The following is a 27,280-nucleotide window of genomic DNA, read 5'->3' on the forward strand; positions in this document are numbered from 1 at the left end:
CTTCTTATTCCTTCTTATTCCTTTTAACTCAATGACACATTTATTATTTACTGTTATTTTGAACATGAACCGAACCACCGAAGTCAAAACACCAACAAACTGCATTTAGGCTCCTACAGTTAGTCAAAAATTAGTTTGCTTGCACTACATTAAAAAAGACTGCAAGCTTTCAGTGTGTTACAGCTCCAACTTTTGTCCTTAGTTTTACACATTTAACTTTATCTTGTACTGTATCAGAGTCACTCGGTCTTAGGTTATGTTGGCTGGTGTTGCAGCAGAATAAACTTCTCCAAACTGTATAAATGGTAGGATAAAGCTGCTAGTGTGTGATGGAGTATCACACATTTCCTTCCTGCCGTTATTGTCAACGGTCAAATAAATTAAAGGCAAATTAATAAAAAACACCAGGTTTAAAAGGCACTCTGAGGGCGCAGATCTCTGTCAAAGCTGTTAATACAAGTAAATCATTATCTATGTATCCACCCTGTTTGAATTTCATTGTTATCTGTACCATATTGGGCCTTGCTATACCCTTCACCACATTGCATGAACATCAGGCCAGTAGTTTTCCTGTGATTGTGCTGAAGAACAAACAGATAGAATAACCAAACAAACAAATTGCAAAAACATGACCTTTTCCCTAAGAAATATGGTACCAGATGTGCAAGACTACTTAAAAATAGTTAAAATACGTCTGTATGACTGAAAATTATAGAACCTATACTCATTTTTTTCATTTCGATTTTAGTTTTTGAAAATGTATGTATGCACATTGGCTTTCTCAGTGTTTTTAAGTGATAGAAAAAACATGCAGTTACTTAGATATATTACGCTATACCTTTAGTGTTTGAGTTGCATTTCAAATATATGCACGCATGTGCAGTAAAAATACGATTTTTATTGAATACATTTAAATAATAAGTTTGTCTTTTTTTTCTAAAATCCTGACTTTTTAATGTGAGCTAAACATATCAAAATTGTACTGTTCCTTTAATGAAGTGTAGGATGAGCAACTTTTTGTCTGAAACTTCCTCCTTAAATAAATACATATTTTGTAATATAACTTCCAGAAAGTAAAACTATTTAGGTCAAGCTAAAGTAAAGCTATTTCTTATTTTCTAAATGGAGTTAAAAGTAAAAACAAAATGCTTTGTATTTTATTTCACATTAAACATTACTAAACAGTGAGTTATATATTCTTTTGCAGGTTCTTCCATCAATGTTAAACATTTCTGCACAAAAGGAAAACTTACAGTACTAACACTGTATAGCTCTTTCATAGATACTGTACATATGTGTTATAGTATTGTTTCAAAATCTTATTGTAATATGCCAAAGCTAATTTCTGGCATGTAGAAAATTACTGAATTCATACATTGAATTCTAGTATCCATAATTATTAGTTATAAGCAAATACCTAATTTGATATAGTTAAGACTTCTCAGATAAACACTTTTACTCTAACAAGTTTCGGGCCTCGATGCTGTTTCGCATGTATAAAAAGATGCAAGAGAAGCAGGTGATTCTCAGAGTTTATTTTCAGCTTTAACAGTCACCGACAATTAGTAATATACCATAACAGAGTATTACTGAGTACTAACAAGAGTAATAACTATCAGATCGATCAGGTTAGTAGCAGACGTGTGTTAGTCACAGTAATGTTAAAGGCATTAACATTACAGACAATAAAAAGTTTCACTTTACACTAGCATTTTAGTTTGAGAAAAATGAATGGCAAGTCACATTAAGATTTTGTTCATGAAATTAACAGTCGACTGCTGAAGTATTTTTCTATTGAATAGGAGTAAAACTTAAATCCTTAAAGATAAACAATAAGCAACATGGATATTATAAAATGCAATGATTATATTTAGTAAATTAACATATATTTAAACAATATAGATCGAGATTAAAACCAGACTGCATAAAAAATAGACGTAGTCCCTGCAACTTCACCAACTGGTTTCTGAGGTAGCCATTTTGGCGGTTACACCAACTCCTAACTGCCAGGCTAATCTAAAACTAGGCACAAGGCGGCCATGGTAACACAGCACAGTGGACAGCCAGCAGTGAGTGACCTGAGATAGCACCCACCTGTCACTCAAAGCATCCACACACCTAAGAGTGGCGCCGAAATCTAGGATTCCTAAAATGAGTGAGCGTTTTTTCCTGCTTCTGGTTCCCTCCTCTTTAGGCATTTCTGAATGTGTTTTTGGTTAGTCAGTAAATACGACAGAGGTGAATGTCAGAAGCTTCTATGCGCCATAAAAACAGTGGTTTCTAAAATAAATGAGACTACTAAATGTCATCACAGCGATCACAAGTCTGCCTTTAGCTTTGTATTGGTGACGTGAAGTCATAGGACAGTGTTGTAGTTCATTTATAGTCTAATGTCAGCTTTTAATTCTTAGGATTGTACTCATGATTCAAAAAGTGGTGTTAATATGTGTAGATTATCCTGCTGAACAAAATCATATTGTTTTTTGTCAAAGGACCCCATGCGATACTAACCGGTACAACAATACAACATCAATTATTCACTATAATCTGTCATTTTATGCCCTAATATACTTCAAATTGATGATGTACAGTTATCATGAATGGGGAAATTAGCTGGAGACCAAAACGTTTTTTTTTAATTTCTACTGCTGTAAAGTTTAGCAATTTAGCATGGTGTTCTATTGAGATTGCTCCCAGCCTCAAGTGTTCATGTAAGGAATTCCAGTGTTTTGCATATCCTTGGTTGCAGCTTTAAAACGTGTCTTTGTCCTATTTGTTACAGATACATCCATTAGCACCCTCTGCAGGAGCTCTGGTGTAAGACAGTTAAAAAACAAAAAAGAGACAGCTGTAAACATAACACCATGCTAGCTCTAAACTAATCAGCATACACTACAAGTTTATTACAAAGCATCCAACCCCAAATATTCAATGAGCACATGCAGATACATTTTGATTTAAACACATTTAGACTTTCATGAAACATTAACCCGCAGGTAGAAAAAGAGAAGTAGAGACCAGGTGAGCCCGCTTCTGCTGTTGTTAAAATAAACTTTTTGTGTTTAGTACACAAATCCCACACATGTAAATATAATAAAGCCTTCATGGTTTCAGTGTTCAGGAAAAAAAAACGGTTTTGAGTTGAAACATTATAAGCTTTCAATGTTATACTGAGGACACCAAATGTGTTTGAAGTAGACGTTATACTAAAAGTTGAACAAAATGCCTTTGGTAAGTTGTCAGGTTCGTCCACACAGACACAAAAAAATGATACTAATGTGTGGTTCAAATGTAGAACAATTTTTCAATACAAAAGAGTGTGTGTGTGTGTGTGTGTGTGTGTGCATCTCTCTTTACTGAATGACACAGCAGCAGGTTGCAGGGTATTTGTCGCAGTCCACCTTACGCTCGTTGCCGTAGACGTAGTACTTGTGAGAGTCACTTTTCCACTTGTACTTCACCTTAGTGATGGGGATCAACTCCACTGTCTGCCTCTGAGATGGAGAGAGACAGAGATGTTCAAGGAAAAGTTTGAATATGGTAGCCTTAATAAAGTTTCAAATTCAACTCTAAACTGAGAAATTAAATGCTTATTTTCTTAAAAATCAACTGAATCCAAATCTGAAAGGTTGTGTACACATACAAGAATCTAGATTCATTGGTATTACTTAAATTACTTAAAGGTCACCTATTATACTCTTTTTCAAAAATATGTTATAAGTGTCAGATATACAGTATATAAAACATACACTGGGGAGAACAAGTATTTGATACACTGCCGATTTTGCAGATTTTCCCACTTACATAGCATGTAGAGGTCTGTCATTTTTATCACATATCCAGAAAATCACATTGTATGATTTTTAAGCAATTAATTTGCGTTATATTGCATGACATAAGTATTTGATACATCAGAAAAACAGAGCTTAATATTTGGTACAGAAACCTTTGTTTGCAATAACAGAGATCAGACGTTTCCTGTAGTTCTTGACCAGGTTAGCACACACTGCAGCAGGGATTTTGGCCCACTCCTCCATACAGATCTTCTCCAGATCCTTCAGGTTTCGGGGCTGTCACTGGGCAATACGGACTTTCAGCTCCCTCCAAAGATTTTCTATTGGGTTCAGGTCTGGAGACTGGCTAGGCCACTCCAGGACCTTGAGATGTTTCTTACGGAGCCACTCCTTAGTGGCCCTGGCTGTGTGTTTTGGGTCGTTGTCATGCTGGGAGACCGAGCCACGACCCATCTTGAATGCTCTTACTGAGGGAAGGAGGTTGTTGGCAAAGATCTCGCGATACATGGCCCCATCCATCCTCCCCTTAATATGGGGCAGTCGTCCTGTCCCCTTTGCAGAAATTTATCCCCAAAGAATGATGATCCACCTCCATGCTTCACGGTTGGGATGGTGTTCTTTGGGTTGTACTCATCCTTCTTCTTCTTCCAAACACGGCAAGTGGAGTTTAGACCAAAAAGCTCTATTTTTGTCTCATCAGACCACATGACATTCTCCCATTCCCCTTCTGGATCATCCAGATAGTCATTGGCAAACTTCAGACGGGCCAGGACATGCGCTGGCTTGAGCAGGGGGACCTTGCGTGCGCTGCAGGATTTTAATCCATGACGGCGTAGTGTGTTACAAATGGTTTTCTTTGAGACTGTGGTCCAAGCTCTCTTCAGGTCATTGACCAGGTCCTGCCGTGAAGTTCTTGGCTGATCCCTCACCTTCCTCATGATCATTGATGCCCCACGAGGTGAGATCTTGCATGGAGCCCCAGACCGAGGGAGACTGACCGTCATCTTGAACTTCTTCCATTTTCTAATAATTGCGCCAACAGTTGTTGCCTTCTCACCAAGCTGCTTGCCTATTGTCCTTTAGCCCATCCCAGCCTTGTGCAGGTCTACAATTTTATCTCTGATGTCCTTACACAGCTCTCTGGTCTTGGCCATTGTGGAGAGGTTGGAGTCTGTTTGATTGAGTGTGTGGACAGGTCTCTTTTATACAGGTCTCTTTTATACAGGTGCAGTTAATACAAGTAATGAGTGGAGAACAGGAGGGCTTCTTGAAGAAACACTAACAGGTCTGTGAGAGCCAGAATTCTTACTGGTTGGTAGGTGATCAAATACTTATGTCATGCAATAAAATGCAAATTAATTATTTAAAAATCATACAATGTGATTTTCTGGATTTTTGTTTTAGATTCCGTCTCTCACAGTTGAAGTGTACCTATGATAAAAATTACAGACTTCTGCATGATTTGTAAGTGGGAAAACCTGCAAAATCGGTAGTGTATCAAATACTTGTTCTCCCCACTGTATGTCTGAAGTGTTTGGCTGAAATATCAAACAGATCATTGTAGCATCCCATAAACCCCTGGGTTTCAGCCCTGTTCCAAAAGTGCTGATTTTGTGTCTGTAGCTTTAAATGCAAATGAGCTGCTGCTGGCCACGCCCCTATGGCAGTGATTGGTTTAAAAAACACAATGGCGCTCTTCCTTATACCCACATCTTAATGATTTTAATTATATTTTGGTAAAGCACTTGGATTTACCTTGTTGACATTTTCTATACACTGTAAATTGCCTCGCCTTACAGATATAAAGTTATATTTCAAAAAGTATATATATGCAATACACCAATGACAATATTGAATACACTGTAGCAGGTAGCTTTAGTTTAATAAGGTTTTGTGTAGCCTTTTAGTCAAAGAGTGACATTTTGTAAACAAAAAACTTTAAAAAAGAATGAATGTTTGGTAGTTATGATATGATAATGGTGTCGGTTAAAAGTTGACAGTGGAAAATAATAATGACAATCTATGATTTAAATGCCCATCTCTGCTCTGGACACACAGGACGAAACCGATCTCCATCTTTTCACCTGACTCGAAAGAAGAGAGATAATATTTTCCTTTGCCAGTATTATATATTTTCCTATTTTTGCAGTCTGATGACTTACCTGCTGCAGGATCCTGGAGTTCTGAGCGTACTTGCTTTGGTGATCTCGGATCATTCGCTCAGAGGCCTCAGAGATGGCTGGGTTTGGGAAGCCGAGCAACGGATAGAGCTGAGAGGAGACAGAGAGAGAGGTTTACACACATTACTGACAATATAACACACAGCTAACAATAGCAATATCGTTTAATTACCACGTAAACATTTCTGTAGCACAAATCTTTTTATATCTGCTACATCTGTCTGAGTTGAGATTACTGCACGTTTCTTTATGATGTACATGTGTAATAGCGCTGCTCCTACGTAGTGACAAAAATGGGAAATGACACAATAGATGCCGGTAAATTAAAGTATTTACTGTAAAAAAGTGAAGAACTAACTACCAATATGTAGTTCATTCGTAAGTAACATCAGTAAATGTAGATGTCAATGTGTGAGCATTGTGTAGTACAAGATGTATTGTGCAAAAACAAGGTAAACTTAATAAAAAAAACAGTACACACACACACCATCATATTTCATAATATCCTGCAAGAAGTCAGAGTTTCCTGCAGGATATTATGAAATATGATGGTGTGTGTGTGTGTGTGTGTGTGTGTGTGTGTGTGTGTGTGTGTGTGTGTGTGTGTGTGTGTGTGTGTGTGTGTGTTGCATACCAAATACTGGCTGTTCTTAAAGAGCTCCTTCCCGCTCACTGAACGAAGATCATCTGCCTCCAGACCAGAGTCCTGCCGCACCACATGATCCTCTACATTGTTAGTCCTGAACACAGATGAACAAATATAATCACAGTTGTACACGCACGTGCGCACGCATGCAGGGAGCGATATGCTGTGTACACATGATGATATCAGTTATTTTAATTGGAAACAGTTCAGTATGTATTCATTTAAAAGCACAATGTGTAAGTTTGTCTTTATGCAGCCAGAGGTCACTAAAACACCATCAGTGGCAAACAGAGTTGGGTGTAACGCGTTACAAAAGTAACGGAGGTACAGTAATGTATTGCTTTTTGCTGTAACGCATTAATATAACGCAATCCTTCTGAAATTTGGGTAATATAATACCCGTTACAATTCTCAGCAACGCAGTTACAACACATTTTAACCCGAAATGATGTGGTGTTTTGTTTCTAAGAATTCACAAACATCGCGAGACATTCCGACACCAGAGAAACAATTGTGCAGGTACAATAGTAACTCAGTAAGCCTGTTTACTATTGGTTAAGAGGGCTGCAGGAAGAGATTCGCAATTGAGAGCTGCTTGCTAGCAATGGAGAGCTGCAGGCTCACAATGCAGAGCTGCAGGCTCACAATGCAGAGCTGCAGGCTCACAATGCGGAGCTGCAGGCTCACAATGCAGAGCTGCAGGCTCACAATGCGGAGCTGCAGGCTCACAATGCAGAGCTGCAGGCTCACAATGCGGAGCTGCAGGCTCTCAATGCGGAGCTGCAGGCTCACAATGCGGAGCTGCAGGCTCGGAGAAAAGAAAAGAAAAAGACAGGAGTGCGCGCAGGCCAAAGCAACAGAATGTAACTTTCTCTGGGTCTGCTTCTTGAACCCCGAGAAGTTAAGAGACTCGTGGCAGAGGGTTGAAGACATGCAGCCTCTGTCCTCTGGAATCGCTGGCTTTTAGAAAGCTTGTCAGCCAAATCCCCGTTAACACACCAATGACAAGGTGAGCTAACGTTGCCATAGAGACTCGTTCATATACAGCAGGTTACAGGGCCGTGCAGAGGCTCCACTAACATGTTATTAATAACACACAGAGACGTAACGTTACCGCTATCAAGTATTATTCAGCCCACTTAAACGGAGCATGACGTATAATTTCAGCATGTACTGCCATAGATAGCTGTAATTAATGAGCTGCAATAAACTACATTTTAGCATTTAAAGCCCTACTTTTGTGGTTATTTCGGAGAAAGTAACTCAAAGTAATGCAAAAGGAGTGTAACTCATTACATTTCAGAGACAGCAATAATGTAATGTCACTTTTACTTTAAAAAGACAGTAATAAGTTATATGTACTGTATCACATTTTGGAAGTAACTTGCCCATCACTGGTGGCAAACAACTGCAACCAGATCCTTTGAATTTCGAACTACTGTAAAGTGAAGCTACTTTGGGTCAGAATTTATGTCATTAAACATCCATCTGTGCTGCTTTAAGCCCACACTTGGTCGGATTCATACTCGTGTTCGTGTACCAATATACAGTGGGGGAAAAAAGTATTTAGTCAGCCACCAATTGTGCAAGTTCTCCCATTTAAAAAGATGAGAGATGCCTGTAATTTGTATCATAGGTATACATCAACTATGAGAGACAAAATGAGGAAAACAAATCCAGGAAATCACATTGTAGGATTTTTAATGAATTAATTGGTAAATTCCTCGGTAAAATAAGTATTTGGTCACCTACAAACAAGCAAGATTTCTGGCTCTCACAGACCTGTAACTTCTTCTTTAAGAGGCTGCTCTGTCCTCCACTCGTTACCTGTATTAATGGCACCTTTTGAACTCGTTATCAGTATAAAAGACACCTGTCCACAAAACAGTCATACTCCAAACTCCACTATGGCCAAGACCAAAGAGCTGTCAAAGGAGACCAGAGACAAAATTGTAGACCTGCACCAGGCTGGGAAAACTGAATCTGCAATAGGTAAGCAGCTTGGTGTGAAGAAATCAACTGTGGGAGCAATTATTAGAAAATGGAAGACATACAAGACCACTGCTAATCTCCCTCGATCTGGGGCTCCACGCAAGATCTCACCCCGTGGGGTCAAAATGATCACAAGAACGGTGAGCAAAAATCCCAGAACCACAGACCTAGTGAATAACCTGCAGAGAGCTGGGACCAAAGTAACAGAGGCTACCATCAGTAACACACTACGCCGCCAGGGACTTAAATCCTGCAGTTCCAGACGTGTCCCCTTGCTTGAGCCAGTACATGTCCAGGCCCGTCTGAAGTTTGCTAGAGGGCATTTGGATGATCCAGAAGAGGATTGGGAGAATGTCATATGGTCAGATGAAACCAAAATAGAACTTTTTGGTAAAAACTGAACTCGTCGTGTTTGGAGGAGAAAGAATGCAGAGTTGCATCCAAAGAACACCATACCTACTGTGAAGCATGGGGGTGGAAACATCATGCTTTGGGGCTGTTTTTCTGCAAAGGGACCAGGACGACTGATCCGTGTAAAGGAAAGAATGAATGGGGCCATGTATCGTGAGATTTTGAGTGAAAACCTCCTTCCATCAGCAAGGGCACTGAAGATGAAGCGTGGCTGGGTCTTTCAGCATGACAATGATCCCAAACACACCGCCAGGGCAACGAAGGAGTGGCTTCGTAAGAAGCATTTCAAGGTCCTGGAGTGGCCTAGCCAGTCTCCAGATCTCAACCCCATAGAAAATCTTTGGAGGGAGTTGAAAGTCTGTGTTGCCCAGCGACAGCCCCAAAACATCACTGCTTTAGAGGAGATCTGCATGGAGGAATGGGCCAAAATACCAGCAACAGTGTGTGGAAACCTTGTGAAGACTTACAGAAAACCTTTGAGCTCTGTCATTGCCAACAAAGGGTATATAACAAAGTATTGAGATGAACTTTTGTTATTGACCAAATACTTATTTTCCACAATCATTTGAAATTAATTCATTAAAAATCCTACAATGTGATTTTCCTGGATTGTTTCCCCCATTCTGTCTCTCATAGTTGAGGTATACCTATGATGAAAATTACAGGCCTCTCTCATCTTTTTAAATGGGAGAACTTGCACAATTGGTGGCTGACTAAATACTTTTTTGCCCCACTGTACATCTTTAAGGAAACACTCAAGTCTCAAGGACCATTTAGACCAGGGGTCTCAAACTCAATTTACCCGGGGGCCGTTAGAGGTAGAGTCTGGGTGAGGCTGGGCCGCATCAGGTTTCCCACAAGAAAAGTACTAAAAAACATTCCAATGTTATCAAATGTCTTTATTTTTATTTTGTTAACACAAAATAAGATGAAAAAATAAATTAACAAATTCATAAGAAAAAAAAAAATCAATCAGTAATAAATAAATACAATAATAATAATACAGCAGATATAGAAGACTGAAGAAACCACATATAGTTGCTGACTAGAGAAATGTAATTATTATTCAGATTCAAATATCTGTATTAACAGTTCTTTAACATTTAACTTTCTGAACATGAATGGAACATTGAACATAAACTGTTCTGAACATGGCTTCTTCTGCCTACTTCTTGCTGCTAGAGATCTGGCAACGCTTCCTCTCGCATAGCCGAGCCACATTTGGCTTAAGCAGGGATGAAGCAGTTGAGACCCTCAGTAGGGCTTGAAGATGCTCATCAGTAAGTCTGGACCTGTACTTGGACTTATTGAAGTTCAACGTAGAGAAGAGCTTTTCGCACAAGTACAGTATGTGCTCCCAAAAAGACACATGGTCCGCTTGAACATTCGTGAAAGCTCAGGGAAGCTGGGGGGCAATTCTCTCAAAAATTGCCCGAGCTTGTCTGCTTTTCCACTCACCTCCCTGAACTTGGCTTTGAGTTCAGAGTTGCACTGCAGGTCAATGAGCTCCATTTGAAGCACAGGAGGGGCACCTTGCACATCAAAGGAGAAGGGGTCCGCAAAAATTTGAAATGTGGCTCTGTGCATCTTGAAGTCTGCAAATCTGTGATCAAATTCCTCCTGTAGCTTCAAAATGACATCCACATACTCCTCACCACTGAATGGTGTGCCTGCATCCATGAGTGCCTTGCATGCTGGAAAATGGCAAAGGTTTGTCTGAGAAAGCTGGGCTTTCCATAACATACGTTTTGTAGAGAATGCTCTCACGTTGTCATAGGCAGCACTAACAAGTTGCCCTTGGCCTTGTAACTTCTTGTTCAGTACATTAAGCTCATGTGTGATATCATTTGGGATCACTTAGCACAGGAACAGCAACCCCATCTTTCTCCATGAAGGCTTTCACTTCCGCTCTCAACTCAAAGAATCTCTTCAACATGTTTCCCCTGTTGAGCCAACGTACCTCGGTGAAGTAGAGCACATCCCCATATTCTGACTCCATTTCATCTAAAAAAGCACGGAACCTTCTGTGCTTTAAGCCCCTGGATCTGATTTGGTTGATGCATTTCACAACGAAAGACATCACATTGCCAAACTTCAGGCATTTGCTGCAAAGAGCCTGCTGATGGATAATGCAGTGCAGAGCAATGGCCTCCTCCACACCTTCCACTTCCAGTTTTTTTTTAACAAGTGCCACCAGTCCATTTTTCCTCCCTGTCATTGATGGCGCTCTATCGGTTGTTATTCCAACAAACCTCTTCCATGGCAAACCGGCATTCTCAATGGCATCACACAGCTGGTGAAATATCTCCTGAGCGGTGGTCTGGCCATGCATTGGAATCACTGTGAGCAACTCCCTTATGACTTCAAAATTGTCATCAACACCACGGACATAGATTGCGAGCTGGGCAGTGTCGGTGATGTCTGTGGTCTCATCAAGAGCGACTGAGTATACACTGAAACATTTTGCTTTCTCACAGTTGATCATAAATGTCACTTGACAGGTCAGAAATGCGCTCTGCCACGGCGTTGGCAGAAAGGCGGATGTTGCTAAACTGACCTTTATTTTCTGGACAGACAATACTTGCAGCCTGTAATATACACTTTTTGACAAATTCACCTTCTGTGAATGGCTTTCCTGCTTTAGCAATCATCTCACTAACCACGTAGCTAGCTTCGACTGCTGCATCATTCTCTTTGGTTGCTTTCTTAAAGAAATCTTGTTGCCTCAGTAGATATGTTTTAAGATTAGCAACCCGGTTGGCTCTCTCATCTCCCTGGTATTTTGCATACTCCTCAGCATGTCTAGTTGTGTAATGACGTTTCAAATTGTATTCTTTGTGCACTGCAACTTTCTCTGTGCAAATAAGACACGTCGGGATGCCCCTGTGTTCAACAAAGAAATATTGCACTTCCCACTTTTCCTGAAATTGTCTGTGCTCATCACCAACCTTTCTCTTCACTGCAGGCTTTGAAAAAGACATGTTTGGGGCTGTGTAATATATATTTCCACTTGGTGTCACTGTCACGTTGAAGTTTCAGTGTTTAGCCGATACGTCTTTTCCGCTTCTTTTTCTGTCCCGCTGAGCAGCAATTTCCGCGGCCGCCTCCGCTTCTGAGCCCGCGGCCGATGTCCCGCCCCCGAGAGCAATATACCCCACCGTGATTGGTAGGTTCGTTCAGCTCTGCACACAACACTGAAAAGTGCCATTCGTATCAAACTCGCGGGCCGCACTAACATTAAACTTTCATATTGAGGTGGGGGCCGCAAACTATCGTCTCGAGGGCCGCTGTTGGCCCGCGGGCCGCGAGCTTGAGACCCCTGATTTAGACCTTCTTAACCCATCTGTCTAACTATTAAGAATGTGGGCTTTTTAATTAGTGTTCATTCATACGGCATACATTCAACAAAGATGAGTTCCTTCTTTTACAAAAGTTCAACCAAAGCCCCTGTAATATGTTTATAATGGACATAATTAGCCAAATCACATACACGCGACCCTTAAGAATGTCTACATTATCCACCAACATTTTTGATCCTGCGTCTGATATAGCAAAAAGTACCCATTCTTTAAAAGCAGGCCTTAAACTTAAACCCTGGCTTCAAAATCTAGATTTGACTATTTTCCACCATAGTGAAGCATTGTCTCCTGTTTACTTAATGGGGTGAATATATGCACTGGTTGGTTTTAAAGTTGATTTAAAATTTTTTTGCTAATTGCTAACATATCGCAAACTATATATATATATATATTTTTAAAAAAAACATCCTCATTATATCATGACTGAAGTGATTTAAAAGATTGACCTCAGACAGTATCTAAAGGCAGTTTAGTGACGCTGCTTAGTTTGTCTTCCTAAACTCCTCCTCCGCTTAACACCTCCTCAAAGACCTACTGAACCTCCAACCATACTATAAGCTCTTTAATGACCCGATAAAACATCAACGCTTTAGGCGATCTCTTAAAGAACTGCTAAACACTCTTTAAAACGATCAAACACTTTCTGTAGGACCATTTAAACATCCCTATTGACTGAAATACGGGTGCAATTATTTAAGGACCATGACATTTTCAGGGAATGTCCTCAAGGACTGCTAAAAGCCCATCACATCTTCCTCAATGACCATTTGAACCTGCACCGTCAATCCTAGAAACCATGAAACATCATCAAGGACCTCTTGCAAGGCAGCAGGAAAGATCTTTGAAAACGACTGTTGAAATGTCCTCCAGGACTCCAGGAATCTGTTCAAGGACCAATGTTAATGTTTTATCAGTACTCACCACTCCACTTTGAGCTGGATGTAGGACAGCAGTTGTCCTTTTCCTTTACAGGTTTCACACTCCTTCGTCCCCCTTGAATCGCACTTGACACACCTATACACGAACGTAAACACACAGTCAGATATGACACAAGTTTCACAAGCACTGTGTAATTGAGAACGGCCTCTTCCAAGTACCATAGGAGGTCATATCAATGTTGCAATTTTCTTTAAAACATCGATTAAATTGTATTTAAAATCTGCCAATATGAAAATTGAACATTTTTGTCAAGGGGCTTTACGCACTGAAACATGAGTCTGGGTGCAGGGACTACAGATTCACCAGCTGGCTGCTCTGCTGTTGTATTCATGATAAAGTAGCTGTTCATTTTTAAGACTTTTCTCTTTTATTTTAAAACCCTGGATATTTTTACTTTAAGAGAGGAACATGGATTTCAATTTAAGGGTCACAAGCAGCTGGACTTCCTAACCCCTCTTCAGGACCTTTCTTTGCCTGAAGCATCACAGTGAGAGCAGCTCTCCTCGCCTCTCTTCCCAGAGCCGTTACACACCCAGCAGGCTTTCTGCACAAACAGAAATATTTACATGAGGAGTTTCATTGTGAATCCACACTAAGTCAGTTCAATTACTTTGTAGCTTATTATTAGTAATTGTTAATGATTGACTGCTTGGAAGGCTTCTTACAGATCCATCTCCATGGCACTCATCACACGGCATCGTCCCTCTGGAATGGCAGCTGTTGCAGTCCTAAAAACACACAGAGGCAATCACACAGTGTTAAAAATAACTTTACTGTTGGAGTCCCTCTGACACAGAAGCTGCACAATTCTCCACATCAGAATCCTGCTCCCTGATTGGCTGTCATGTATCAGTTAAAAATAAATACAAACTAAGTTGAGGTCATAGATGGCCTGCGAACCAAATTCCATACTAACATGCTAGTTAGTATGCTAAAGAATATTTTTAGACCCCGAAACCAGCAGTATGTGGATTGCGTACTATGCTGATATATAATATAGACCAGAGCTGGGCCATTAGCTAGCTAGAGCTGAGGTATATTGCCTCATGCTTGATTAAGTACTTGAATATGCTTTGAGAAAACAAACTTACATCAAAGCTTTTTAAAGGGTTTAATTTATTTTGTAACAAAGTGTTTGCAGCTCATTCCATAAAAAAGGGGACCTCAAATTGCTTAAGGGGAAATAGGAAGAGTATATTTTAAGCTTGTTACGCCAATAAGGTATTGGGCTTTTTTCTCCACTAACATTTGTTTGAACAATTTTTCAACTTTAATTGACTGATTTTATTTGAAAAGTGGGCTTATTAACACATGAATTATACCATGTATTATGTGTTTAGATATACATTTAAGAAGTACAATATAAGAAAAGCAAAGTTTTTGAATTTGCTGAGGGCCAGTAAAAAATGATCCACAGGACGCAGTTTGGACACCCCTGCTAAAGGCAAACACTGGACTTTACACTGTCATTAATTTAAGTTTTCTTTGTCTTCTTTTAGTTTAGCATGCATTTTATCTTCTCTATGCTTCATATGTCTGTGATTCCAATTTTTCCTTTTTGACTGCGGTTTGCAATTTGATATCCTGTTGTCACATTAGTTTCACACATCTATCTATCTATCTATCTATCTATCTAGTTTTAGCGGCGTCCCTTCAGTGCTCAGCTGAGAATCCCTACTGAGGTTTTTTTTCCTTAGGCGAAAAACTAGCTAACAGCGCTGACCGTCCCTTCCTGAGATGCTGCGTTCAATTTGAGACAACTATACATGGTCCATTTTTCACGCATAAATGTTCACAGTGGACGACATGGCAATGTACTCAATGAAGTATTGCACAGGTCTGCAGTTTGCAGGTAAACAAAGTAACAGTTAATCTTTGAAGGACGGCTTGTGTTAACCAATCACCTTGACGGAGGAGGTGTAGGGCACGCGGATCTCCTCCATGTGATTGGTGAAGAGATTCGGGGCCGTGGCCGGGACCTCCCAGGGCCGGGGAGCTGTCTGAGTGTAGAAGTCAGCCGGCTCACCTTTCGGTCAAACAAGAGAGTCCTTATACTAACCTGTCAATCAAAATATAACTACTGGCAAAGTGATGGCACTTAAGGTTAGCATTGAGATTAGTTTTCTATAACCCATGACTTCACCTGTCAATTCGGTCTGCCACCAGGTCAGTATTCTGATTTACGGCACACAGTCCAAGAAAAAAGAATGCTGCGCGTGCTGCCAATTCTTTTCCAACGAAAGTAGCTGGCACTGGCAGCATAAAACATCTATACCTCTTGCTTATTCCCTGAGAGTCTGAATACATTCGTCGGCCATTAGTAAAACAGTAAAGTGATCCCTTTGTCTTTATGACAGAGGCAGGCACAATAATACAGCTTGGAAACGAGAGGGGATGGGAATGTTAGTCACACTTTAACTCAGTTCTTGAAGGTTCAGACCTGGTTTTAAGGTTTATCACCCAATGAAATGGCGGTTAAACTTCCTGAAAAAAAGCTCATCTTAAGTGGTGACCTCGTGATGTACTACGAAGTGTGTATTTGTGTGTGTGACTAACCAATAATGTCACCACAAATATTCCATAAATCAAACCCTTTTTCCTGCTTTCTAAGACAAAAAATAATAATCTAACTGCCTTTCTCTTTAAAACTGATGAAAGCCTTTGATTTACACCCAATAAACTTTCAGGAATCAACAAAATAGGAAAGCAACTAGTGGACATTTTATGCTCAGAGTAACGTTCAGGTTGCGCAAACCTGTAAGTGGGTGTGTGTGTGTGTTTACCTTCATGAGGTTTGGTGGCCCACTCAGTTGACCTGGACTCAGTATACGTCTCCAGTCGATACTACAGAGCAGAAAACACACTTTAAAAAACACTGAATATGCAACCTTGATAACATTCTCCTTAGCAGAGATGTGATTGTTGCTAATAAAAACAATTAAGTAAGCACAGTATCAAATTACTAACAATCATAGCAATGGTTTCAATTACATATTACAAGATTATGATCTTACTTTTTTTCAATCAGGGTGACTTACACTTATAACAGTATCTGCAAATAAACATCCAGATATTTGAAAATATTCATAGCTTTAGAACTTGCAAGAGAATGATTCCATTTTAAGCCATCCAAAGTTCAAACCAACAGGACCTGCTAATAAGGAATGCAGGATAAATAAGGGGGGGAGGGGGAGGATTATAGAAGGGACTACTAGGGGACTTTTAAAACCTTTAGTCGAGCACAATGTCTACAGGCTATGTCGTGAGCAGATTAGCAGCACATTAATGCATCACAGGATGCATTCAGGCACACTACTGAGTGTATGCCACCTGTGTTTTGGCAGTGCTCAGAAGACACACTTACTGACACACAAAAAAAGGTAGCAGGAGGCTTCATTGGTGAAAAATATACCCAGCATTATTGTTTATTTCATTTAAGTTTCATGAGAGACCCTGAGGTCACATGGCAGTCATGTGCAAGTCTCCAGAGTCACATCATTAAAGTGTTTGAAAAATAATAATTTAAATATATAGAGAGGAACCAATTAAGTTTACAATGTGATAATGTGGTCCAGACCACATTCTGATGTACGCCAGGAGGTGTCGATGGCTTCATCCTCCGTTCACTGAAGGAGGATCAACTGGTGCATTTTCTTTTAAGCAGCATTGGGCAGAGGTTGCACAATATCCTGGTATAAATGATAACAGATTTTATTTAAAGTGGTACTAAAGGGCAGGCTATTTTCTTGAAATTGGAAAAAAAAACAAAAACACTGCAGTTTTTGAAGATCCTCCTGCAGCTTCACCCTCTCTGGCCTACTGTAAAGCCTGAAATAGAGGATGTCTCGAACTCTCAGACCACTTCCATTACTATTTGCTGAAAGATTTGTATGAACCGTTTGCCCATTGTTGCAAATAAAACCTCACCTTCCTTGGCTTAAAGCAACAAACACACCACCAATAGCAGCAGTTAACAGCAACATAAAGAGTGTGAACATCACGTTACCCTGTACGTGTCGTAAGGCTCCATTTTGGTGATGACTCCATCGTTGGCAGGACTTTTATTGTAACAGCAGTGAGATGACACATAGTCCTTGAATGCATCACGGGCATCATCCTCTGACAGAGATGGGATGCTACACACACACAGAATCACATCATTATTATTAAATGAGGACCAAGCATAAAAATAGATTCATCTCAAAAAGAAAAGAGATTATTTATGACAGATTTCATTCGCTGGATTGATCATTTTTGCATCAATATTCTCTTTCTCATCTCTTATTGAAAGATATTTCACTATTAACATTGTGAGAGTTTTTTAGGTTTGTTCATGTGTTTTGTTAAGTCTGTAGACTTCGTTTTGTATGCCGGAATATTTCTCCATAACACATCCTTCAAAATTATATTTTAACATACATTTGCCATTTTTTGCACCATGGTAAAAAGAGCCTGTGCACATGCACAGCCGGAACAACGTTTGAATACATGATGGCCATAAATTAAAAAGCTTAATGTGCAAAACAGAATTGTAAATTAAGATGATTTGAATTATTTCATGATTTCGTGATATGAACGTCACGTGATTGGCTGGTGGTGTCTTACCTCCACTCCTCCGGTTCGGGGCTGGGCTGGGGCGGGGCCACAGGCTGAAGGGGTATAGGAGGGGGCAGGTAACCTCCTGCACAAACAATATAGATTAGAAGTTGCAACACAATGAAATTCATGTGAAAAGGTGTTGGTTGGGTTCTTACCTCCTCCTGCTGCCATGCCTTCATAGCCGGGCACGGTGCCAAACATGTTGGCCGGAGGTGCGGTGGGAGGGGGATACGCTGGAATAAACAACAGGAAATAAAAAAGTGAAAACACCAGTGTGTAGTTGCATCATGAGGAATAGTTCAACATTTTGGAAAATTACACATATTTGCTTCCTCACAATAGTTAGATGAGATGATTGATAACATAACGTAGTATAAAGACTGGAAACAACTAGCCTAGCGAGAAAAGGGTTTTGGAAAGATAAGGAGGTTTAAATGAAGGAGAGAAAGAGGTATGAAAGGAAGAATGACAGAGAAGGAGAGGAGATGAAGGAAATAAAGAGGTGGGAAAAGACAAGAAGGAGGTAGAAAAAGACAATATGTGGCGATAGAAAATTGGAGATAAAGATAAAAAAGGAAGAGGCAGAAGAGAAGTAGATGAAAAAGTACGAAAGGAGGTCATATAGAAGGAAACAAGGACAGGGAGAGGACGAGTTAGTGTGGATAGAAAGGAAAGAAGACGTTTAAAAAGAGGAAGGAGAGAATATGGGGAATGGCTTTTATCTTTTTTTGAAAATGAGTTCTTATTTCATTAAATGTATTTGGGTCTACAACAAATGATACAAATGTGAACTAACAGGCGTCAGGTGGGGGGGAGTCTGTGTCTTTGAATGAAACAGGGACAGAGCTGGCTGCTGTCAGACGATCCAGCTGTCATCAAAAACGGACGTCGCTTTCCGAGGAAAGGACGTCCCATTGCTCTCAAAACTAGTTTCCTTGCTTGCTCTCACTTGGCATGGTTTCCTTGAGGGACGCAGGGATGCAAGTTAAGAGAAGTTAGATCTACCCAAGGAAGGTGGCATGACGAAGAAGTAGATGAAGAAATAGGTATGGCAGAAAGGAGTTGTAGAAGGAGTGAAAGAAGTCAGAAGGTAGGAATGAGATAAGGGAGGTGGAGGAGGCAGATCACGAGAGGGAATCTTTAATAAGAGGAAATAGAGGACAAGTTAAGAAAAGGAATGGAGGAATTTGAGAAGGGGAGGTAAAGGTACGGAAAGAAAATAAGAAGTAGATAATGAGATAACAAAGTCAAAAACTAGCTATAGAAGAGGGGGGTAAAAAGAAAAAAAGGGGGAGGAAGACAAGCTGAGGACGTAGTAAAAAATGGAAGGAGGAGATTTTGATGGTGTGGTGTATCAGGTACATTAGGAAGGAGGAGGAAGGACGGACAAGGAAGTGGACGGAGAAGTAGGAAGTAGAGAAAGGGGATGAGGTAGTTGGCCAGGTATGGCACCAATTGAGGAAATAAAGAAAAAGAGAAGAAGGATATGGTGAAAGTAAAGAGGGGATGGGGAATGAGTTCAGGAAGTAGAGAAGGAGGAAGTACAGGAGATAAATAAGATAATTTTATTTCTATTCATTAGTGTCAATATTCACATTTAAATCCACTTTGCTGCATTTAAAAAAGAATGTGTTTTATGATTAATTAATAACACACAATGTAACTTCAATGTGTTGCGTCCTTAATATAGTTTTTATTTGAATTGGGGTGTAAGCAAATATATTGCACAGTCATCATTCAGAGAAGGATAGGCCCATCAATCTGGTGCCATCAAATGGACTCTGATAAGAACAATGCACCCATCTTGGAAACCTCTACTTCTTATTTTTTAAACGAATCCCTTTAAGAAAAAGCCTAGAAATTAAAGTTTGAATGAAGAATAAATATTGAACGAATGGAGAAAACATTGAAGCCACGAATTATTGTAGTTAAGTTAATAACTGAATTTATATTTAATTCCAGATATATTATTGGAAAATAGTCTAAAATGTTAAAGGGCTGCTTAGATTCTGCAAAAACATTTGTTCTAGAAAAGTAACGGCATCCACCTTTTTCCAAGTCATCTCAGCAGCACAGGTCTACAGAAAACTCCACTCAGACACCGGGTTTAAATCCACAATAAAACATTTCAATCCGATAAAACACAGCAGAAGACAAAAAAAATGCAAAAAGTGATAAAAAAAAAGGGGGTCTTAAAATGTTTGCAGGATGCTAGGCGTGCGTGCACAAACCAGCTCAATATGCAGCAGTTGCGGTTGGTCTTTGGGTTAGTGTTCAGTTTGGAGACCCGGATAATGTTGTGTCCTGTGTGTCTGTTCTTACCTGCGCTGTTCATCCTGCTGCTGTTGATCGGTATTATTATACTGTATCAATAACTGCAGACAAATATCTGCTATTTCTTCTCTGCGCCGCTTCAAGATGCTGCTCACCTAAAATTACCAAGCAGCAACTCAACTTCCGGTGTCACCCTTTGAAAATAAAAGTCCAACAGAGTTGACTCTTTAGAGTCTTCCTTTTTAAAAAACATATTTTTAATCAATTACAAATATATTTGACAATTCACAAGTACTTATTTTACTTCATATATATTTTTGAAAACAAATACAGGTATGATATTGTAAATGGACCTGTATACCACCATGTCTTATTTGAGTTTTTATTTTATAGGTATTTATATTTTATCCTTTTTATTGATTTTGTCTACCTTTGTTTCACCGAAAGGGTTTTGTTTTTTAAATATCATACCTTTTACTGATGTGTCTCTAAAAGAGGTTTTTTTTTTTTATGTTCTTTTTGCTGTTTTAAATTGTGATGTGTGCCTTGTTAAAGCAATTTGAGCTGCACCTGAAGTGCTAACAAATAAAGCTTATTATTATTATTATTATTAAAAATAATAAAAACATATAATTAAATAAAAATACAAAATGTATAAAAATATGAAAGTATGAAATACAGGGACAATTATTAGAGGGGAAAATGTGCAAACGTGCAAAGTTAAGCAAATGTTTGCAATGTACAGGGATAGTGGTAATGGCATTATAAGCCAAATGAATTATATTAGTATGGAAGCAACACATCATCTCCACATTTTATAATAATTGTATATGACTTTTTACTGTTTTGTTATTTGTTTTCTCTTTAATGTTTTTTTCTTAAATATAGGATTTATTCCATTTTATTTTATTGTTTATAACTTAATTGGAACGAAACGCCTTCAATAATACCACAAGATAAAAATAATTGCCCACGAAATTCTGAAGGAATAACTCGTTTCAGTGTGAACTAATTCCACACAGTATGACCACTAAAGTGTTTTAAACCAGGTACATTTTTATTATTTATGTTCTATATCGCTAAGTGTGTGATTACACATTTTACGTATTATATATAAAATATTTATTACCTGTAGTGTCGGATTTTGGAAAATTGATTTTGAGTTTTCTCATTGCAGTTTTTGGGACACACCAGGGGACTTACTAAAATACCTTACCGTTACTGCGCTCATCAAAGCTGAAAATAATCAAAACAAGGCTGAGAAATCTATGTAGTCAAGAGCGTCTGTCTGATCTTCTCCTACTGGCTGTAGAAAGAGAGATCCCTGTTGACAACAATGAGGTCCTGAAGATTTTCATTGAAATGGTCCCCAACAGGAGGCTTCTTCTCTAACACTTTGAGCTCAACTGAGTGTCACTTACAATGAAAGTGTTGTGTTTTTATGTGAACCTTTAACATTAAAATCAAGTTAGAATTTTCAAAAGGTCTTGTGGTTTTTTTCAGGGGGTGGGGGAGGCCCCTTTTCCAGTTTAGAGCAATAGCCCCTCCAAATGTCTGTGCATGTCCCTGGGCTGGACCATCGATTGTAAGGTGGACAGAAAAACATGAACATATACAAATCTAACATTAGAGCATTTACTGAATGTATTTAACAGCAAGCAATGTAAAAAAAGTGGATGTGTTGTGGTTTTTATCAGCACCTTCTCCAAATTCTTGTCCTTACAGTGGAGTTGCCAGGACTGGAAACGGATCCGGCTGACAATAAGCAATGAGTGTTTATTTAAATGTCAGATTGTTGCTTAACTTTAGGTACAACAGGCCAAGAGCTGTCAGACATGTTGAGGCAGCACAAGTGTCTCGAAGGTAAATATTTCTCAGGTCAACAGGAGGCAGCTGCCTTCAGGTTCCTGACAGCTAGGTCCTGTAATCCGACCTCCTCCTTTCAGGTTGATCTGGTTAAAAAGCAAAGAGAAGCATCTTTTCAAAAAAAAAATAATCTCAAAGCTATTGTGTTTATGTATGAATTTATACGCAATTGAAGTGACTTCCCTTCAGAACAGCATTTAAACACAACTGGATTAACCAGCTAAAAGACCTCAGGACAAAACAAGCAAAGCTCAAGAATATGTATACTCTTGTTCCTTCTGCCCTCCACCAAGATATGTAGTCCCACATTTCCCTTGGTAATTTGATTTATGACATTATATAGGGAACATGTAAAACAGGACACACTTTGATGCTCTGGGCTTCCTCTCTGCACCATATGGATTCAGACAAAATGTTTTAAAGCGTGCATGCAGATATGTGGTGGCAGGTTCTGGCATGACATTCTCCACCGGGCCCCAGAGGGCACTCACTTCCCGGCAGCACATTCTTGCTGTGGCATTTCCCACACAAGCAGTATGCAAAATGTGTTTCTGCTTGAACTGTAAATAATACCCCCTCCACTCTCAATTCAGCAGAACAGCACTGTAAAAAGAGGCAGGGAATGTAGAGTATTAAGGAACCTGAGATACAACTGATGAGCATCATCAATTCCGCCTTTAATACAGGACCAATACTATTTGCTTTTTAAGTTCTTATAGTGTACAATACTAGATTTGTTATAGCTTGATAAATGATAGCAAACTTAACAATCAATCCATCAATAAACTCTGCATTTAACCCATCCTAGTCCTCGGAGCAGTGCATCAGGCAGTTCAATCAACTAATTTTATCATCATTTTATCTTATTTTCAGACCAGCTTCAGGATGTACTAAGAGTCTTTTGACTTGGAAAAAGGCACGTTGAATGAATGTACTGCTAATACACTATGTTTATGTTGTGCAACAATACACCAACACAAATTCCTTGTATGTGTGACCTACTTGGCAGGACCAGTTAAAAGAGCTGAGCGCAAAGAACAACAACCTGTGAGTCTTTGTAAATCCTTTAGTTCTTCTGCTCTCCACCCAGATATCTAGTTCCTTATATACTTTGTTAACATGATATATAACATTGATTTGAGAAAATGCAGCATAATGAAGGAATGAAAACTAGATGTTGTGTGTGCAGTCAGGCCTGTGGTGTCAACAATCAGCAAACAGAAGGTTTCTAAAGAAATTCTGACACAATTAGACTGTAATCAGACTTCCCAGGATGCAGTGTTTGAAAGTTGAAACTATTGAAAGTGTCTAGCAGAGAGGTTAATGCTCCATAGTTGTTGTTTTTTTACCTGAAGAATTAGCTTTATTTAAATTGAAATCCTCCCACTCTACCTCATTTCTTTTACATTTAAATTACTTAAATACTGCAACTACTTTGCACACTCCCAGTATCCTTTATACATGTTGTAGTTATACAGTATATTACAGTGTATTCTTTCTTATTTATTTCTATGGCGTGTTCTACATTCCATAGTTGTATAACTTTCTAGCGTTAATAGGAATAAAGTAATTTTTTAAAAACTCCTGTGCAACTTGCTGACCTGCTCCTGCTGTAACACAATAATGTTATATGAACAGTGGCGGTTCTAGAAAAATTTTACTAGGGGGGCCAAGGAGGGGCCAGTGTTTAACCAGAGGGGCACATTAAAAAATGGTAACAAATGATATTTAAAGATTATAAACTTTATTTGACTTTAAAGTCATATAAACATTTATTTTGTACAAGAGTGTGTGCAGGTGCAAGAGAGGTAGGGCCATAAAAAATGAAAAATGAAAAATACAGTACATAGTACAAATACAGGGTGTCAATTCAACAAAACTCCAGGGTACAACAACGTGCTATTTCCTATTTATGGATCAATTGAATTTTTATAAAATATAGATACACTACGACAACAGGATACGGCGGTTGTGCTGGTTGGCAAAACCGTCCATAAATATATCAAGATCCAGAGCCTTGGCCCTTCTGGACTCTATGCTCAGGACACCAAGATCATTGAGTCTCTCATCAGTAGTGGTGGACCGCAGGAAGGTTTTTATCAGTTACCGTGTGGAGAAACTGCGTTCGCAAGAGGCTGAGCTTACAGGAAGGGTTACAGCAACCTTGCACAGTCTAAAGAGCTCAAAGAAAACTTCCCTGTATGGCTCAATAAAACAAACCAGCTCAACTGTACTGCATAGCTTTTTAACTTCACCGCTCTGTATTTTTCTGTCCAAAACTCTCTTAAATTGATGGAGCTCATGCCCTAAATCATCAATGTCTGCATTATACAAACGGCCACATGAAAAAACATTGCTCTCCTTTAAAAAGGCATCACTCTGGGGGCTGAGAGACCGTATGCTTCTCATGAGCTCACAGTTGGTATTGGAGAAACGTCTGTTCAACTCACTGAGCATGCTGTCAATTACAGGATAGAAAAATGACGTGAGAAACATATCATTGTCACATTCTACCTCCCTCTCACCAACAGTGCCCAGTGTGCAGTAGCCACTGAGCCTAGAGCGCAGCCTTTTCTGACGTGTCGCCACTGACGTTGTTGCAGAATCACACTGCTCACAAATATTCAATGCTTCATCCCACAACATATCAAAGAAAGACTCCTGCCTGTGGTCTTTCAATGTCTGGACTAAATCATTTACCAAGTCAACAGCTCTTGACAGATCAACAGTTTGTGACTGTAACATGTCAGACATTAACTTTGTCTCCCCGAAGAACTTACACAGGGTAACAAGATGCACAACAGATTCTAGGTCAATTTGAGCCAGAAGACCTCACGCCTCAACAGTTTTTTCACCATGACCTTTCTTGAGCAATCTCTTGCAGTAGTCGTTTAAAGGCAGGTAGAGTGTCCATAATATTACATAGGGCTAGAAATCGGCATGCCCAACGTGTGTCACTTAAACGTTGCAGCGCTCTTGTTCTGCCATACATTTCTCTTTGGAGAGACAGACATTTTGGGTGCACAAATGAGCCAGAGGTAAAGATATAAAGACTCTGTACAAGAAAAACTCCTCTGTTTCTGGGACACTTTTGACTGCATCAACTAACACTAAATTGAGACACTGTGCACTACAATGGATGTAGAAGGCAAATTTAGCCTGCTCTCTGATCCTTGCCTGAACCCCTGAATGCTTACCGCTCATAACGGCAGCGCCATCGTATGCTTGGCCCACAAGGTTATTTTTGTAGTTCAGGCCATAACGCTCCAGTAAGTGCACTATTTTTCCAGTAAGCCCTGCTGCATCTAACCTCTCTGCAGATTCAAAATGGAGAAAACTCATTAATGGCCCCATTGTAATAGTACCTGAGTGTGAAAGAAATGTGTTCCTTTTTTTAAATATCCGTTGTTTTATCTGCCATGATGCTAAAAACCTCACTGTTCTTCACTTCTTCTATGATTTCAGACCGAACCATTTCTGCCAAACAACCCAAAACCTCATTCTGGATGATCTTGCTTGTGTACTTTGCATTATGATAAGAATCTCCCTAAAGTGTCCTTTGTTTTGGGACTCTTCAGATTTATCATGCCCTCTTTGTGCTATGTTTTGTGTAGCTGTAAGTAACATCACTTCCCCAACTGTTTTAATGTATGCCGATTTTCTTGTTCTTTTTTAGTGTGTTCTTTGTCAAGGAGATCTGCTAGTGTTGCATCAGTTTTAACAGCTGTTTGATAATCCCTCCATGTTATCATTGCACACTTGTGTCGATCAGACTTTGCATGTACTGAAAACCCTGCATCGCTCATAGTTGCTTTTTTCCAGTTTCTAAAACCAGGTGTTGAAACAAAAACAGTGTCTGGGGCATTTGTTGTTTGGGCTGTACTGGTACATCATTCTTGGACTTGCTGATATATGTAGAAAGATGTAGGCTACAGTAAACATAGGGCACAACTATAACACTTATTTACTTATGCATGTATATCTGCATGTATTTCAAAATGTAGGCCAAGTATTTACATTACAGTTTTTCTCCATTGGTTTGGCTCATTTCTTGAAACTGAAATTACATTCTCAAAACAACATGGACAAACCTCCAAACCACTTGGCAATTGTTCACAACAGAATTGAATTTCTCATTCATTTCATCAAATTGCAAATGTCTCAATGTCTTAGTACATCTTTGCAAATGATTAAGTACAGGTAGCCTACAGCAAGCTCAGCTAGCCTACATTTAGCACAATTTCCAAGTGAATAGATCTTGTTGATCTAAACTGATTGTTGATTCTCGGTGTAATGGTTGTTCTCTCCAAACGATGTTAGCATCATTTCATTGTATAAGTTATCACATGCACAACAGGCTGTTCAATTGTCAAATTTAGTCAAGAACATAATACCATGAATACCATATATGAATCTCTTGGAACATTTGATAAATTGATTACAGTAACTGACATTCATGTGAAACTCCAGCTGTATTTACAGCACTGTAGGCTACATATAATTTTCCTTGTTTTTTGTTTATGTGTTTATATTACAGAATATTATGCTGTATACATTTTATTTCTACTCTGATGTATGGAAGTTACTTTATGTGTGTGAATGTGAATGGTTACAATTTCCTTGGCAGTATGAATGCAATGTGTGATGTCAAACATCGGAGGCTACTCTTACCGTAATATCCTTTTTTTTCTTCAGTTTTATATACAATTATATTCTGTTAGCTAGACAAAAAAACGAGTAGAGTAACCATTATCAATGAAGGACTGGGCTAAAACTGAGAGGTGGACATGAGGGATATTTCAATAGTCCTCTGCCATAGTGACAAAACATCTAAACGTTTTGACTTGCAGTGCTTACACAATGCCAAAGGGACAATGCATTTTGGGGGCACTGACTATTTATAAGGGAAAGGAATTTAGTTTTGAAGCATGAGTGAACAGTTTTGGGAGAGATATGAGCTTTTGCAAGTGAGCTATGGTGTTGTGCTGAACTGTAACACTGTTTTGCCAAATTATCTTAGAGTTTTGGGAATGTAATTTCTGTTTCAAGAAATGAGCCAACCCAATGGAGAAAAACTGTAAAAATAGAAACGTTAGTCATATTGACACAAAAAACAATTTACAGCAGAAAACACCATTTTAGGGACACACAGTAGGCCTACAATGAAATGTAATGGCACTGCTTTGCAAATAGTAAGAACCTTCTTCATCACTGACCTGA

At 39.2% G+C, this 27,280-nt stretch overlaps 1 protein-coding gene across 2 annotated transcripts; it reads right to left on the minus strand.

Moving 5' to 3' along the window:
- Positions 1-1,520: 1,520 nt before the first annotated feature.
- On the minus strand, positions 1,521-20,382 carry LOC134882599 (protein SSUH2 homolog). 2 transcript variants are annotated; one of them, XM_063910402.1, is made up of 12 exons: positions 20,243-20,382; positions 18,076-18,153; positions 17,927-18,002; positions 17,328-17,457; positions 16,105-16,165; positions 15,226-15,347; positions 13,987-14,049; positions 13,786-13,865; positions 13,304-13,396; positions 6,609-6,714; positions 5,957-6,064; positions 1,521-3,494 (listed from the first exon to the last, which is right to left on the minus strand). In XM_063910402.1, the coding sequence occupies exons 1-12, from the start codon at positions 20,253-20,255 to the stop codon at positions 3,354-3,356; spliced, it is 1,071 nt and encodes a 356-aa protein (XP_063766472.1). In that variant the 5' UTR covers positions 20,256-20,382; the 3' UTR covers positions 1,521-3,353. The 2 variants fall into 2 exon arrangements, with proteins under 2 accessions (XP_063766472.1, XP_063766473.1); XM_063910403.1 differs by having other exon boundaries at positions 13,773-13,865.
- Between the last annotated feature and the right edge of the window lie 6,898 nt (positions 20,383-27,280).

Source organism: Eleginops maclovinus, chromosome 20 (genome assembly GCF_036324505.1).
Source record: "Eleginops maclovinus isolate JMC-PN-2008 ecotype Puerto Natales chromosome 20, JC_Emac_rtc_rv5, whole genome shotgun sequence".
Classification (NCBI taxonomy): domain Eukaryota; kingdom Metazoa; phylum Chordata; class Actinopteri; order Perciformes; family Eleginopidae; genus Eleginops; species Eleginops maclovinus.